Here is a 16,711-nt window from a genome sequence, read left to right as displayed (position 1 = left end):
TGTTGTCCTCGGGCCTGCGTTGTACTTGTCTGAGGACACGGCAGGGACCAACATCGCTCACCTGCTTGCACGTGTCGCTCTGTTCTCATTAAAGGAGAACTATGAGGCGGGTGCTTTTCACTCACCTCACAGTTCTAGCCGACCTGTGACAATGAGACTGTCACAGGTCGGCTCAGTAGATCGGGAGGTGAGCGAACACATACCGGCGTTCCCTCACCTCTCGATCCTGTCACGGCTCTCTGCCGTCACAGGGGAGGGGCTGAATTCCAACCCTCCCCGCTCCGATCCGCCAGCACTGACTGGTGGAACGGACGGGGGAGGGGGCGGGTACAGCTGGCTCTGCCTCTAGATAGGCAGAGCCAGCTGTCAGTCACGCAGCTGGGCGGATCCCGGCATAATTGTCGGGATCCGCTTCAGCTGCGGCGTCTCAGTATATAGGGAGCTGCAGCTCGCGGTATACTGAGCCTAGGGTGACGGGAGGACGCTAGTTTGTAGACATGTGCACTGCCAAAAAATCCGTTTAGTTTCGTTTCGTTTTAAATTCGGATTTGTGTTATTTCGTTTTTCAGGATTCGGGTGTGAAAGTCAATTCGGATTCGAATTTTCGGAAATTCGGACATTCGGATGTATCCGAATTCCGAATTACAGACATAACGAATGCAAACGAATCCGAATTTCCATTTCCGAAATTCGGTAGCGTTAGTACGAACGTTCGTTTCGTTTTCGTTTCTTATTCGTTTCGTTCGTTCGCAGCAAAAGTGACATTTGAGGGGGACACACACACACATTCAGCAGAATGAAGAACGGCTGAAGATTGGCTGGTGGTCGGGTGTATTAGATCAGAACTTTGGACACAAATAACCAGCTCATGGTAAAAAGTAGAGGAACCTTCATCAGGGCTCTTTAGGACGTGAGCAGAGACAGTCTATCTTACTGCTGCTTGGCCTTTAGTATCAGAAAGGGACATTTTCCACCCAACACTAGAGGTTGAACAGCATAGAAGGATATCTGAGTGTACACAAAATTGCTGCAAGTCATGTTACTTTGCCTCCTGGCTCTGTGCTCGAGCTGTCAGTACTACAAAACAATCTTCTGTCCTTCAATGAGGAATGTCCTCTTAATTCTGTCATGAACACATTTAGCGCACATGGATCCACCATAAGCTCTGCTGACATGCTGTTTTGTTTTTTAAAGCCTCATAAGCACCTTAGATCTGATTGCTTGGATACCACGAAGTCTTCCTGGGGAGATGCCACTTGCTGATTTAGGGGCTTTGCCAACTTTCTTGGTGTGCAGGTAAACAATTTTATTTCCTAGTGTTTGGAACAGCCGGGTATTATTCGAGACTCTATTGTAGGATAGCCAACGACAGAAGGTCAAGTGTTGAACCATTTCTTATATCTGGTGCCGCCCTCTCCGGAAGAGGAAAGAAAGACGAGTTACCATTCTTACCAACTTAACAAGTAGTGTCTGAGACCTGACTGACGTTTGGGGTCGGAGTCGGTTAACATTCTCAGGTGCCTTTACCAATAGGAGCTCTGCTTTTAGTCCAGTCCAGACCTCCTGACCTATTCCAGTCCTTCTTACCAGAGCTCCAAGCGGAGAATGGGGAGGCTTGAGAGCACATAGGCCCCATTAATGATCAAGCGTCTGTTTAAGTGGGTACAGACATTGGCTGAATTGTCCAGGCATACACATGGTTAAGGCTTTGGAGAAGAGAGCGGGTGGAGGAAGATAGAACCAGAGCCAGCTTTGGGGTGGACTTATATACAATTTTCTGGGCCTTTTGCCCTGAAAATATCTGTGAATGTTCATCCTGTGTGAATATACTGTATTTCTGCACCATGTAGCTTTAAGTCCCTCCCCCTGTTTGTGCTATTTGGCCACACCCAGTATTGGCAGTGGTGTGCTACTCTTAGCAACGCCCGTCATTAGGCACACAGTAGGTGCTATTTTGCATTGCACATTGCCATTGCAGGGTTTTTGTATGCGGTGCTGTTTAGTAGAGCAGGGAGGATTGGCCGAGTCATGTTAAGATTGCATTCAACTCTTGAAGATAATAAATACCATTATTCCAGAGGAAAGAGAGACTGGTACTATTATTCCAGAGGGCATGGGAGTGGGCATCATTATTTCACAGCAGACATAGGAGCTAGGACCATTTTTCTAGTGGACGTAGGAGCTGGTACTACTATCACAGGGGGTTGCATAGGCTTGTTGCAATATTGCAGGGAGCATAGGGGCTAGTACCATTATAGGTAGGGGTTTAAGAGTTGCTACATCTATATCAGGGTCACCTCATAAGTATGTGATGGGATCTGGTAGGGAAAGCATGAAGGGCCCCCAGTATCTCTAATCTCTGCCCTAAGGGCAATTCCTCCTGTGATGTATAATGCTAATAATTATTTTCAAAGCAACTGATCAGAGATCCTAAAGCTTCATTGAATTTCATTTAAATGTGTTGCAAAATGCTCCTGCCACCTGTATAGATCTATGCTAGGGCTATACACAGAGCTCTCCCCGTGTAACCAACTGCTCTTAGCTTCAGATAAACAGAGCACAGAGCCCGACTGTTACAGCTCTCTGACCATAATCTGCAGGAGAGTTTATCAGTTGGACAGCTCGGGTCCTGCACACTGCAGGAGGGTGATAAGGAGGCTGGAGATTGAAATAAGTTTTCCCATTTTATTTCCCCCACTAGGTTGCGCAGCTTCTCAAAGTTGAGAATGCTAAAACCCTTTTTTATACCATGGGGAAGAATTGGAATTATTTTGGTTGTTGGCTGTCAGTCTTCCCAGCAGGGACACTGAACAAACATAAAAACATGAAAGGTTCAGTTCTGTGTCAATGTCTGCAGTTGGGTCTTCAAACCAAAAGTCATAATATTATTTTGCATAGTGGGATTAGTTCAAACTTCTGTTGGGGTATTTATTGCTAAATAATCTGGGACTGAAGCACTACACCGTAATATTCATGTCCAGATACAAGTTTATTCCAAGGATGTATTATTTATTAGTACAAAGGCAAAACGTTTTGGGTGCTGCAGCTCCGCCCCCTTCATCAGGGCCAGAATACAGCACAAAAAAAACCCAGAAAGACAAAAGATAAAATAGTATCTTCTATACACCATCGAAATCACATGATTCAGAAAGCTCAGGAACAACATCAAATACTAATAAGAACGTAATAGTAATAAAAAGATATTACATTGGAAATATTATTGGCGGTAACAATGGAAATGAGAATAATAGGGGGGCGTGGCTAACCGCTGAAGAAGATGGACGCTTAACTTCAGAGCTCCGTCTCCAGCTTGAGCGACGCTACAGACTCCTGCAAAAGACAATTATGGGGAAAATAGGCCGACAAGATGGCAAGTCCAGGTCACCTGGAGCAGAAGGAACCCAACTGTTTCCCGAAATGTTCCAAACACAGCGCCCAGAGACCTACACGTGCCCCTGAGACGAGAGGAGTAAGAATGGAGAATGCTGACAGGCGATATGTGGGGGTGTGACGACCGAGGGGGAGCCGACATGCAAGGTACTACACAACGGCCAGCACGGTTGCTGGCACATTATGTCTACTACTGAGAGCACACGAGCGCATGAACCAAGGGTAGCGCATCTCAGGGTTAGACACTCAGTTACCAAATGTTGGATGAGGTTGAGTTTGAGTTTGAAATTCACAAGTCCAGGCCAATACTTGAGGACACCCCAGTAGCCGGACAGATTAAAGTTTATCACAGTTGGATGAGTAGGCCTGTATGTATGTATATCTATATATACTTAAAAGAATAAGCAATTAAATAATGTCTCTTCCCATACAATACCCTAGCAGGATTAGGTCAGAGACAAACTTCGTTCTCGGGAAGCGAAGTTGACAATCACCCTCTTGTCCCATTGTCTCCACAGTGTGGACTACACTCCCCCAGAGTGAGGCAATAGTGTGGCCTGTCCCCCCCCCCTCCCACCCCCCCCTTTTAATCCTCCCCTTATCCCCCCCTCTCTCCCAACTTCTCCTCACCCTTACCCCTACCCCTACCCTTCATCCTTGGCTACGGATACATTGAAATTCCCATATAGCTGCAAATAGATAGGGTATCACTGCGGTGTGGCGTTCACGTTCTGCCCATACTACCACTTGACCACGTCGCTAGACATCTACTGCAAAGCTATCTAAGGAATAACCTAGTCCCCCCCTTAATAATCGGTCCCGGACCCACCGAGACCATAATGTCCTCCCTCACAAAACTGAAAGTTATGACACTAAACGCCAGAGGACTTAACATACCCGAGAAAAGGTCACTCATATTAGGGGATGTACAGAAAGCCAAGGCATCCATAGCTTTCATCCAGGAGACACATTTCCGCTCAGGGACAATACCCAAATTCTCAAACCCAGATTATCCGATTGTATATCATGCAACGTCCTTATCTAGCAAATCTAAAGGTGTCTCGATTTTGTTTCATAGATCTCTGTCTTTCGACCTGTCGGACTCCATATCGGACAGCGAGGGAGGGTACCTTATCCTAAAAGGAAAACTACATTGGAAAAAGACAGGTGCACCTTCGCTGTCCGAATGGATCAGACAGGTCGAACATGTACATGAAATGGAAGAACTGCTATTCACAAAAAGAGATGCTCTGACCAAGTTCTCACGTATGTGGCGTGTTGGCATCAGTTCACCAGCACCCCGGATTTTCAAGCTCTCAAATCCAAATCCTGAATGCTGACGGACGTACTGCATACAGGGTATAGAGTGGAGCATCTACCTCAAACGAAGATCAGATTCCCGTAAATGGTGACACAATGTGGAGTGTTATAGTTTTTCAAAGATTTATTAGCCCGATGGGGAGCGGGGTCAGGTCTTTGGGGGGTACCCCACGGCCACGCAACGCCCCAAAGGGAACCTGTACCCCTTTTCTTTTCAAGGGCATGTTTTTTCAACAGATCCTTGAGCATTAAGAGGCATTGGAACGTGAAATAGCTTAACATGTTGTGCTAAGTACTCATATAGAGAGAAACTGTTGTGGCACGAGTTGTACACCATGATGTTGTTACAAGTCTAATGAAACCTGTGACTATACTCTTTATATTTTCAGAAGTAATACCATTTAGTGGTTATATGGATGATGAGTAGCATTAGAAATTGAATTAGGTCAGACAGGATTGATAAGGGATGACACAAGTATTTTCTGCATTGGTCAATCGTGGTTGAACATGTACTGTTTAAGTGATGTGGATTGCCCTTCCTGCCCTGATCCTCTCTTGTATCCCACCAACCCTCACCCTCCCCCCTCCAATGCCCCTTCCCGGACTCTGATTATGAAGCTATAGGACATGTATATAATGTATAATAATAATAATAATAATTATAATAACATAAAGCTTTCATCTCTAACACGACTTCACATATAAAGGTTTAGGGGAAAAAATTGTAACCTGCAACATTTTTAGATACATTGCTGTGCGGGTCCTATTCAAGCTGGTTGGTAGTCATTGGGGTCCTTTCCAAATGCATTGTCACAGCGTGAATGTGCCCCTAATGCCTAGGCATCCGATCACATGATCTCTGCTAAAGGGAAGGATTGGCCAGTCTGAACTCTGACCCGCCTCTGCAGCACATATCCCCATATATCTCAATAAATATATTTTCAGATCTCTTACCAGAACTGCACACAAGGCTGCTTGTCTTCTCACTTGTAAGTACAAAAACACAGTTAGAAAACTATTTAGAGCAAAACACCATCTGCCTCCAATCACCGTACTTTGCCAGCCCTCCAAAATGTTAAACTGGATCAAATGTAAGCCCTGCCCCCGATCTACTGAAATCCCACCACTAAAATGCTAGTATATTTGCATAATCCTGCCCATTTATGAAAAGCATGATACTGACTCAAACTCCACCCTGATATAGAAAAAGGCATGCCCATGTTGCCCAATCACCTCCATCCACCCAGAAGGTTTATAGTTAATTGTTTTTCAATTTGAATGTATTGTAATGTAATACTACAATATGGCCACTGGATGGAGCTGAGGAGCGCAGGAGATAGGTATTTATGAAAAATGTAGATCCATCCAGAATGTTCTTAATAATATTTTTGCAGTTCAAATGTATTGCGATGTAATACCACATTATGGCCACTAGATGGAGGCGAGGAGCACAGAAGATAAGTTTCGCTCACTGCTGTTCGGGATCTTTCAGAATAGCCCGAACAGCAGTGTGAAGCCTGCCGGAGGTTCGGCTCAGCCGATCCAGATGTTGGAGCATGTTCGGCTGATCCGAAGCCACACGAAGCAAGCCGATATACGGCTTAAATCAGCCGCACCAGCCTGAAGTGAATAGCTGAACAGTGTTCGGCTCACTTCACTTCTGATCGCTCATTCACTCGGCTGCCCTCGGCAGCTTTGTGAATAGACCCCATTATTATTGGCAAAAAGACATTTAAAAAAAAATTCCATTTGGTTGGGAGCAGTGATTTTGATAATGCTTAAAAGGACAACATTAAAAATGGCCAATTCCTTCAAATGACATGCTTGGGGGATGACCCGAACCTGCCAGTGAAGGGGGCTCATCTGTGCAATGTAATTTATCAACAATGCCATTTAAATTGCTGGAAAATGTCTGCCGGCCACTTCCTTCTGTGTGTAAACAAAGGGGTCGGGGATTCCCTTCATCTATAGCAGACCCTTATACTAGATGAAGGTCTACTATAAATGTTAAGGTTGGGACCCCCCCCCCCCCAAAAAAAAAAATGACATGGGGTTCCCTCCAAATTCCGTATTTTAAGTTGGACTCCACACAATGACATGGGATCCCGAACATTCATAGCAAGCTTTTTGGATCTGAAATAAATTGTAAGGGGGAACCCCTCCAAAAACAGTTGATATGGGCCCCCCAAAATCCACTTTCTGAGAATACAGCAGGGTAACCCAGGACATGCATGTGCCCCCTCTTCCAGAACCATAAGAGGCCACATGGGATAGGTGCATTACCAGGGGGGACCCCCCCTAACAGGGCAGGCAACTTGTTCTTATGTTGCCCTCCCCACAATCTTGACCCCTTAGGATGGTCCCGCAGATGCCAGTGGTGGTGCTCCTTGGGTTCCCAAATGCATTCTCAGCATTTAAACGTGGTTAGGGATCTGATCACATGATCTCCTCTGAATGGGAGGATTGACCGACCTGAACTCTGACCCGCCTCCTCAGCACATATCCCTCTATATATATATCAATAAATATATTTTCAGATCTCTTACTGGAATTGCACACAGGGCTGCATCTCTTCTCACCTGTGAGGACAAAAAACACCATTGGAAAATTATATACTGAGCTTAGGGTGACTGGAGGATGCTAGTTTGTGTCCTCCCGTTACCCTAAGGAGAACTATGAGGAAAATCCCGGACACCATAGTTCTCCTTTAATACTCAGTATGCTGCTTCACATTTCTGCAGACTGGGGTGTCCGTCGTTTGTCAAAGAAGAACAGAAAGTAGGGAAAGAAGCGCCACAACTAAGTCAAACCTGTCTGGAGGTGAGGGACCACGTGTAGTGGGGGCCTGATGGGTGAATTATGAATGGTGCGGTATTTGGGAAAGACGTGATCACACCTTGATAGTCCTTAACGCTGCTACTCACACGCCATCAACCTGAGGATAGTTAGCAGCTGCCCAATTTTGGACATTACTTCTTCCTCTATCAATTGAACGCTTAAACCCACAAATCTCACCTCACCACAAGACCTAGGACTCCAGGATCATCACCTTTACCCCCCATCGATGACATCGCGCCACCACCAATTGCACGGGGAGTTGCTACATATCACATTTGTGATCTACAACTATTGATGTTTCACCTCTTCATTGTCTTTATCTCTCACTCTGGTCACCTCCGCCATCAACCGGAAGATTCCACACCGCCAACCCCTGTATCCATCCTTGCCATCATGTCCTTCCCAAATACCGCACCATTCATAATTCACCCATCAGGCCCCCACTCCATGTGGACCCCCACCTCCAGACAGGTTTGACTTAGTTGTGGCGCTTCCTTCCCTACTTTATGTTGTTGAAATATGTAGCTCCATCCACCCAAAATGTTCTTAATATTATCTCTTAATTCTTAATATTATCTCTGCAGTTCAAATGTACTGTGATGTAATACCACATTATGGCCACTAGACGGAGGCGAGGTATTTTTTATGCTCCTTAGCTCCATCTAGTGGGCAACATGTAAGCACATGAGTGCAGCCAGAAACCTCGTGAGCATCATTATTGATATTACTTTTGGGTAACTTGACAAAGTTATGAGCATTTAAACATATCGATAACCGAAATCCTACCTGTGCTAATTGTTTGTAGTGCAACGGCCGGCCTATTCCACCCATGGGGAGGGTGGTAACTCATTTTGATCTTAATAGTATAAAGTTGAGCTCCCCAATCAACTCTTGGTCATATCTAAGGACTCAGGTCTTTGTTTGCGGAGGTATGATCCACATATTCCATCCCATCCCGGGAGCAGGAGAAATACTTTTTCTATTATTCCTTTTGCTTTTAACACTGTCCGGGTGTGTGTGTCTTACTTTGTAACTTCTCTTTTATTTAAAAGGAGAACTATGGGGTCAGTGTTTTTCCCCATAGTTCTCCTTAGTGTAACGGGAGGACACAAACTAGCGCCCTCCCGTTACCCTAAGCTCAGTATATAGGGAGCTACAGCTCGTAATAACTTCTGGTTCCTTTTTATCCTCTGCCATCCCAGTGATATTACATGACAAGCGAGGTTTCTCACAGGCCTGTACATTGGGTGGTGGCAGCTTGGACATCAGTGTGTGTGTGTGTGTTGTTGGTTGGATTGGGGAACTTTGGGATCTCATAATCACTTTCCTGCATTGTGGTCAGTTTCTGAGGATGTGCAATGGACGGTGTTACCTTGTCCCTCATCCCTGTGCCCCACGATAGTGATAGATATAAAATGTTGGATTTCCAATCACATTCTGTCTCGGTGACAATGGTCACTCCAACAAATAGGCTCAATTTACCTCAACGGGGATACAGACAGCAATGAAAACCTTGGGAGGAGTAGGACAGAGGAACTGGTTCCAAACATAATTTATTTTTGCAATGTGGAGCAAAATCTGTGATGCGGAAGTGCAATGATTTTACTTTGGCAATTCTCAAAGATGAAAGGGCCTCAAAAGGACACATTGGGGTTAGAGGGTGTAGGAGAAGAACACACCCATGATTCATTAACATGATAAAACCGGCTTTATATCGGGATTAATTGCACTTCTAAATGCAATAATCCTCCAGAGCCCACCATTCCTTCCCATACAGTCTTCTGAGCCCTTGTGAAGGGACATTTGGCAGCCCCTGAAGATGTAAGGAACACTTTTCGACTCCTAAATTATTGATCTGGCTCCTATACTCTTCCTACATCCCCAAAAATTAAATCCGGATGGTGGGTCTAACTAGGGATGCACTGATACCAATATCAGTATAGGTGCCGATACTGGACATTTTAACAAGTACTTGTACTCATGAAAATGCCCCGATACTAAAAGTCAATACCGGCACCCTCCACGTCTGCCCCTGCTGAGACCCTCCACATCTGCCCCTGCTGAAACCCTCCACACCTGCCTCTGCTGAGACCCTCCATATCTACCCCTGCTGAGACCCTCCACATCTACCCCTGCTGAGACCCTCCACATTTGCCCCTGCTTGAGACCCTCCACACCTGCCCCTGCTGAAACTCTCCACCTGAGGCATCAGGCTGGCACCTTGGAGCAAAGTATGTAGCAAATTCAAATACTATTCTGCATTGCTGTATAATCTACTGCTGGGATTTGTAGTCCCTTATAGCTGGTTGTATTCTGAATTGCTGTATAATCTACCGCTGGGATTTGTAGTCCTCTATAGCTGGTGGTATTCTGAATTGCTGTATAATGTATTGCTGGGATTTGTAGTCCTCTATAGCTGGTGGTATTCTGAATTGCTGTATAATGTATTGTTGGGACTTGTAGTCCTCTATAGCTGGGGGTATTCTGCATTGCTGTATAATGTATTGCTGGGATTTGTAGTCCTCTAAAGCTGGTGGTATCCTGCATTGCTGTATAATGTATTGCTGGGATTTGAAGTCCCTCTACAACTTGGAGTCAGTGACAGAACTAACAGGGTCTCAGTGGTTGCAGATGTGACCGGGCCCTGACACTCCACTACTGTCCTAAAATAGTCTGTATGGTTTTAGAAAAACTGTCACATGACGCTAAAAGAAAGGTAACAGTAACAGTGTAGGTGAGTACTTGAGGAAAAGTATCAGCGAGTACTCGGTCTGGAAAAAATGTTATTGGTGCATCCCTAGTTCTAACCCTTCCCCAATTGGAATGTACAACATTTTCATGTACGAAAGCTACCGAACAGCTATCTTCAAATCGTGATGGCATTGCTCATCAAAGAAACCAACTGTGTGTTGTTCATGCCTGGGGCATGGCGGGGGAGATGATCAAGGTGACATTCCTTCATCTGGACAGGACATCAAGCTTTGCACCCTGTGGTGTTGATAGGAGTGTATGCGCATTGGGAAGACACACTCAAGATATCCTACTTTGCATATGAAGGTGACTGGCCATTGTCTAAAGATCAAAGGACAAGGTGTTGACCTAGGCCAAGGAATGATCTGCAGTACGATGGTGCCCCCTGCTGGAGGAATACAGTGCATGTGGACAAATATGAAGGACCATGCCGATTGGCCGAAAGACATTTGAGGGACATGCGGAATTCTGGGTAAAGGGGGTGTCGATGTATGTGTATGAATGGGTATAAAAGTCAGTGCGCAGCAATATTGCTCTGTCTTTGAGCCCCGCCAGGATATAGGAACCAGAGGACGGACTTGCTGTGTAAAGTATTCTCTTGATTGTCTTATTGTATCTGTTTGTATCTTTTATTATGTTTATTTAGATTTGTGTATAAATAAATAAGACCATTGCTTCTTTTAACCATTGTATCGTTATCATCATTGGAAGCAGAGAATAGCAAGTTAGCTTATTTCAGGAAGCCAAGGCAATTTAGATATTACACCCACTTCATCCAAAACTAGAAAAAACCTTTTACCTGACATCTCACCCCTGAAGCAGAAACAAATACGGTCCTAGTTTACTCAACCACCCCCATTTCATGGAACTCCACCGCTCGGCAGCCACTGATCTGGAACATTTTTGAAGAATGGAAGGCATGTGGAGAGGCGGATATATAGTGGGATGTTGCTCTCACCTCCTAAGTAAGCACAGTTGAAATAGCTGCAGAGTTGGCCGGTGCTCTTCAGCTCATACGTGGTTCCAGTCTGCTTGATCATATTGAATGTTTCTCCAACAGGAATAAGGAATTCTTCTTCCTCAAACTCTGATAAGTCGTTGATGTCCACACCATAGCAAGTAGATATGATGAAAAATGGGTTCTTCCCAAAACCTTCAGCAGTTTTTATGTTTTTAGATGAAGATGTAAACCGATCGAATCGCAATTGTTTAGCAACACTTACAGCACCAATCTTCGCCCCCCCCCTGTAGACCCGAGACTCCTTGGCGCAGCCTGTTCTCAGCACCTGTAAGGCTCGGGTCAGGTAAAAGTGAAGAGCTTTAAAATGGAAATTGTTCATGTAGAAATCTCTAGACTTTCCCGCGATTTAAATTTTTCTGTTCAGCTGACTGTAGATGGGATACGGCTCTTCCATTGTGTACAACACAACCGCTATGCCGTACTTGTCATCAAAATCACTTGGAAGGTTTAAACCTTTCCTGTTCCCTGTGTTGTTCCAGACCTCGCTAGCGTTATTCCACATTACGGAGAACTCGTCGTATTTCAGCTCTTCCGCTAGTATTTTTGGCATCTCCTTCTCCATCTCTTCTGCACTGCCGATGTACTGGTCATCAAATGTATTCGGCATCATGTCCAAAACTGTGGCTTGCTGGCTCATCTGTGAACATAAATATTTGGAAAATGACTTAACAGAGGGTCAGCTGGTTTATTCTTGGGGTCAGTCAGAGCTCAGTGACCCCTTGAGGTGGACAACCCAGAATATATTTATAATAAGAGAGAATTATGGTGTAGAGACTTGTTTGAATGAATGTTTACCAATTCCCTTTTCACATTTTTGAGTGATCTGGAGGTAGCAGTGGGCTGCAGTAAGCCTGGATGTTCTTATTCAGTATGTATTGTGGGGGTATAGCTCGAATGGGGGATCACCTTCCCTGGGAAAAACAGTCCAGGCAGCAAAGTTCTGTTTCTCTCTGAACACATCCAACATGTAGCTCTCTCAGAAGGCTGTCTGAGTCCCAGGCCAGAGCAAAACCATGTCTCAGCTTTCCCCTTTTATCTCACCTGGACAAGCATTCATCAAGCAATCAACTATCCAGGTGAGACCCAAAGCCCGAGCTGGACTATCCGGACCCAAAGTCAAAGCGAAACCCTGGTCAGGGTTCCGCTATTCATGCACATAGGATAGAAAGCGAGGGGAAACATACCGCCCCTCAATGATGTCCCCTCTCCTTATGTCACAGTATGCTTAAGCACTGAGTGTTATTTCCTCTGCTAGATGCTCTTAAGCATGCTGCAGGATATGTTTGAGGAGTAACAGTTTGTGTTATGGGCCTGGTAATGTGTGCTGGGGAAATGTTAGATATTTGGGGTGGACTTTTCACCTGGGCTAAGTTTTTAGGAGGTTTTGTGTCCACTGTCTGGAGCTCTCCTGGGCTTAGGCACTAGGAGAATGAAAAGCTGCAGGGGTTCCCCTAATTGAATAGATGTGATGAGTGACTGACTAAGGGAGAAGATACCAGAAGATTCTTATGGTATTGTGATCATAGACTTCCAAGAAAGGAGAGCAGAAAAGATTCTTGTGATATGCGGGGGCCGTTAAGGTTTATAAGATTATTTATGATTGTGTGATATTTATTTAAAATATTTTTACTTTTATATATCCCGAAAGGGGGATTACATTTCACTTAGTATAGCGCTGCACATTCACTTTTTTCACAGTTTTTACAAACCATAGCACAGCAGCTTTTATATTTCACTCCTTCCATAAGCGCAGATTTTACATTATTTCCTTCAGGTTCTCTTTATTGACCCTATCACCTCCAATGCAAGAGTTCTAGCACAGCTCTCCCCTCTCACTTTGTACACGGAGTTATAACCCTGCCGCTCTGCTCACTGCTTCGGCGGCCAGTGAGGAGAGACTCGGCGGCCGGGGGGAGGACAGAACCAGAGGAGAGAGGTAGGTGCATGGGGAAGGGGGGGCGGACAGGCTGCGCACATTTTACAAGTGATCACGGCGATCACTTGTAAACGAACCTGCGGCTTCCCCACACTACATTTAGTCCCGCCTTCCCAAAGCAGGACTAAATGTAGAAAGCAACTTACCGCCCAGGCGCCCGTAACTGATTCCACCCCGCTGCCGCCCCTCTGCTCCCTGGCCCCCCGAGGCCGGACCTCGGTGGCCTTGTGGGGAATCCGGGCCTGGTGATATCTTGATCAGAGATTTGTAACTATGAACCATGCTTTATAGGGATTTTTTTGACTTCCTCTGGATCAACAGGGGGCAGGGGTGGGCATAGCGTTCTGTTTAGGCTTTTCTTCTCTTTTTTTTTTCTCCGTTTCTCTATAGGTTGAACTCGATGGACTTGTGTCTTTTTTCAACCTGACTAACTATGTAACTATGTAACTATGTAAGGCAGCTTTCTTGCAGAGAAACTGCAAAATCAAGAACTCTTGTTACTTATAATGCTCAATGACACCTGTCTTGTACCTAGGCCTTTGGGTTGAAGGATCTGGAATGTTGTATAAAGATCTCCCCTCCTGAGAGGAACCCTTGAAGATACTGGCTGTCATGGAGCACTACTAGAGGAAGCAGGCTGCAGTTGTCCCTGACAATGGAGGTGGTGAGTCACTGGCAGAGTGGGAAAGTAACACAGGAACCTTTCCAAGCTGTCCTGCCTTAAATACGAAGACTGAGATACCTCTAGAACATACGTGTCAAACTCAAGGCCCGCTGGCCAGAACCGGCCCACGACGGAATTATCTCTGGCTCGCCTGATGATAATTATCATTAGATCTGGCCCTGCCCGCCGGCAACTCTCTCACGCTGCCCGCGGCGATCTTCATGGGACTGAGGAGCCGGAGAGCTGCCGCCGGCCACAGGACTGCATTACCCAGCAGGCAGCCTGGCAGCGCCACAGTGTGACAAGGGAGGTGTGGCCCGTGAGGTGACTGAGAGGGGTCCCGAGGTCCAGACCAGATGATGTGAGGTGCTCCTTGGCGGGAATCAGGATCCAACACAGAAGACAGAGAGCCGGGGGAGCTGCAGCCTGCAGGTACTGTGCTGTGACCCTGACAGCCACTATATCACTCCCCTTCTTCTCCATCACTTCTTCTGTACTGTAGATGGAGAAGAGGGGGAGTGATATACTGAAAGTAGTATCTGTGACACCTGTGAACCACCGGCCTCCACACTAGTATGTCATCTAATAGTGTGATCTCTATTATTTAAATTATAGTAAAAAGTATGTGGGGGGGATGCTTACTGGGGACAGTATGGACTCCCTTGATCCCCCACTGATATCTCCCCTGTGCAATGAGGAGAGAAAGCAGGGGAAGGATCCACAAAAGCGGGCACCAGATGGAAAAACGTTTTTGTAAGTAAATTCTTTTGTTGTAAATGCTCTGTACTATTTAATGTCTGTTTTTGGCTTTTATTATTTAAATATTTAGGCTATTTCTTAAAGGGAAAGTAAATAAGAAAGTTTTTTTTTAAATGTTGTATTGTAATTATGTATCATGCTTTTTAATAATTAATTGTACAGGCTTTGTTATTATACCGTGTGATATACTGTATATGCCGCTGTATTATACTGTGTGAACCAGCCCGGCCCTCGACTTGGAGCATTTTTTACATTTTGGCCCACTGTGTATTTGAGTTTGACACCTCTGCTCTAGAACCTCAGGTGCAAAGGATCCTCATTTGAAGTTTAATAGTCCAAGTCATTACAGCCCTGTGAGGAAATGACCTAGAACAGGAAAATATGCAGAAGACAAGGATTGTGTTTTGAGTAGAAATGTACAGATATCCTTTTGGTCCCTCCACCCCTCTTCCTGCCCTCCATGTACATGTGCAATGAAAGTACAAACAAACCTCAACTTCAGTGACTGTTGCCCATCATTCTGTACATCCTATAGGTGGCCATACACTATACAACCATCGCAAGACCATAGTCTTGCGATGGTTGTAAAGTGATTAAAAAATGTACGATCTGCCCATCTTGGACAGGCAGATCGTACTCTCGATCATCGCAAGCCCGCCCCCCTGAGGGGCAGGCTTCCGATGACTGCAATGCTGAACGGGCAGTGTGCGCACACCGGCCCGTTCAGCATTTGTCTCACTAGCACCGTTCAAACCAGCCGAAAATCGTACGATTCTCGGCTGGTTTTCTAACATGCTCGTTAGACAAAAGACGTGCGACCGTACAGTAGAAACGGTCGCACGTCTTCGTTCACACTGCTCGATTCTCGTACGATTGCGGGATTTCCCGCGATTCTCATACGAGAATCGAGCAGTGTATGGGCACCTTAAGACAAAAATCACTCCCCGAGAAGAATGTGCCTAGGACCTTACTGACAACAAAGTGGGCTGAAGATCAATAGTTAGGGCTTGTTCACACCAAGCGCGTTCCAGGAGCAGAGCAGTTACAGACCGGATCAAAACTGCTTCTAATGTATTCCAATGGTATTTTGGGCTTTAGTTCACACCGCAGCGTTCAGTTCCAGAGCATGTAAAAAAACTGCAGCAAGCCCTATTTTACCTGCTCTGGAACTCTCTGGAACACATGCAAACACCCTGGAACGCACTAAAAGCCCATTCTAAACTAAAAATATATATATTTTTTAACAAAAAAACGGCCTGGAACGCATGAAAAACACAGCAAAAACACGGCACAACCCACTGCACTGCGTGTGCAGAAACTCATGCAGATCTGGTCTGCATTTGGTGTGAACAAGCCCTTAGTGATAATTATTCAAAGTGCTTCATTCCAATGTTACATCAGGATAAGCAATTCTTCCTTCCATTGGTGGTCCAGTGTTATGTAAATTCCGTCACCCCCAGGTCACCGAGCCTCAGGTCTCATTAAAAAATAACCCAATGTGTAATATTGTATACATTTATAGGGAAGAACCGAGAGATTCAGTGAGAAAGGATTACCTGTACAGATAGGAACAGGTCCAAAACACACAGCACCGTCCCCAATTCCAACATCTTTATCTGTAAAGACAATTTAAGTGAATGTAAACCCAATCACCAAAATCTAATATATGCTTTGGCATGCAAAAGTAATTTCAAAAGTCATTTTAAATCTTTATAAATCTACAACTTTCATAATAATATCCATGGTCATCCTGCCATTGTTCAGAAGGAGATAGAGAGATACAAAGTAACATTGTTTATAAACATTGATCAGAGGGAGATAGAGAGATACAAAGTAACATTGTTTATAAACATTGATCAGAGGGGAGATAGAGAGATACAAAGTAACATTGTTTATAAACATTGATCAGAGGGAGAGATAGAGAGATACAAAGTAACATTGTTTATAAACATTGATCAGAGGGAGATAGAGAGATATAAAGTAACATTGTTTATAAACATTGATCAGAGGGAGATAGAGAGATACAAAGTAA

General features: G+C 45.0%; 1 protein-coding gene and 1 pseudogene across 1 annotated transcript; both read right to left on the bottom strand.

Moving 5' to 3' along the window:
• Positions 1–1,039: 1,039 nt before the first annotated feature.
• LOC108801034 lies at positions 1,040–1,406 on the bottom strand (annotated as a pseudogene).
• Positions 1,407–11,159: 9,753 nt separating this feature from the next.
• On the bottom strand, positions 11,160–16,273 carry LOC108801027 (ecto-ADP-ribosyltransferase 5-like). The gene is given in 2 exon segments (XM_018572993.1): positions 11,160–11,957; positions 16,236–16,273. A coding segment is annotated over 1 exon segment (798 nt). The 5' UTR covers positions 16,236–16,273.
• Positions 16,274–16,711: the final 438 nt, after the last annotated feature.

This window comes from Nanorana parkeri, unplaced genomic scaffold, assembly GCF_000935625.1.
Source record: "Nanorana parkeri isolate BGI_ZX_2015 unplaced genomic scaffold, ASM93562v1 scaffold2200, whole genome shotgun sequence".
NCBI lineage: Eukaryota > Metazoa > Chordata > Amphibia > Anura > Dicroglossidae > Nanorana > Nanorana parkeri.
Note: the sequence above shows the minus strand (reverse complement) of the source record. Positions and strands in the feature narration are given on the sequence as shown.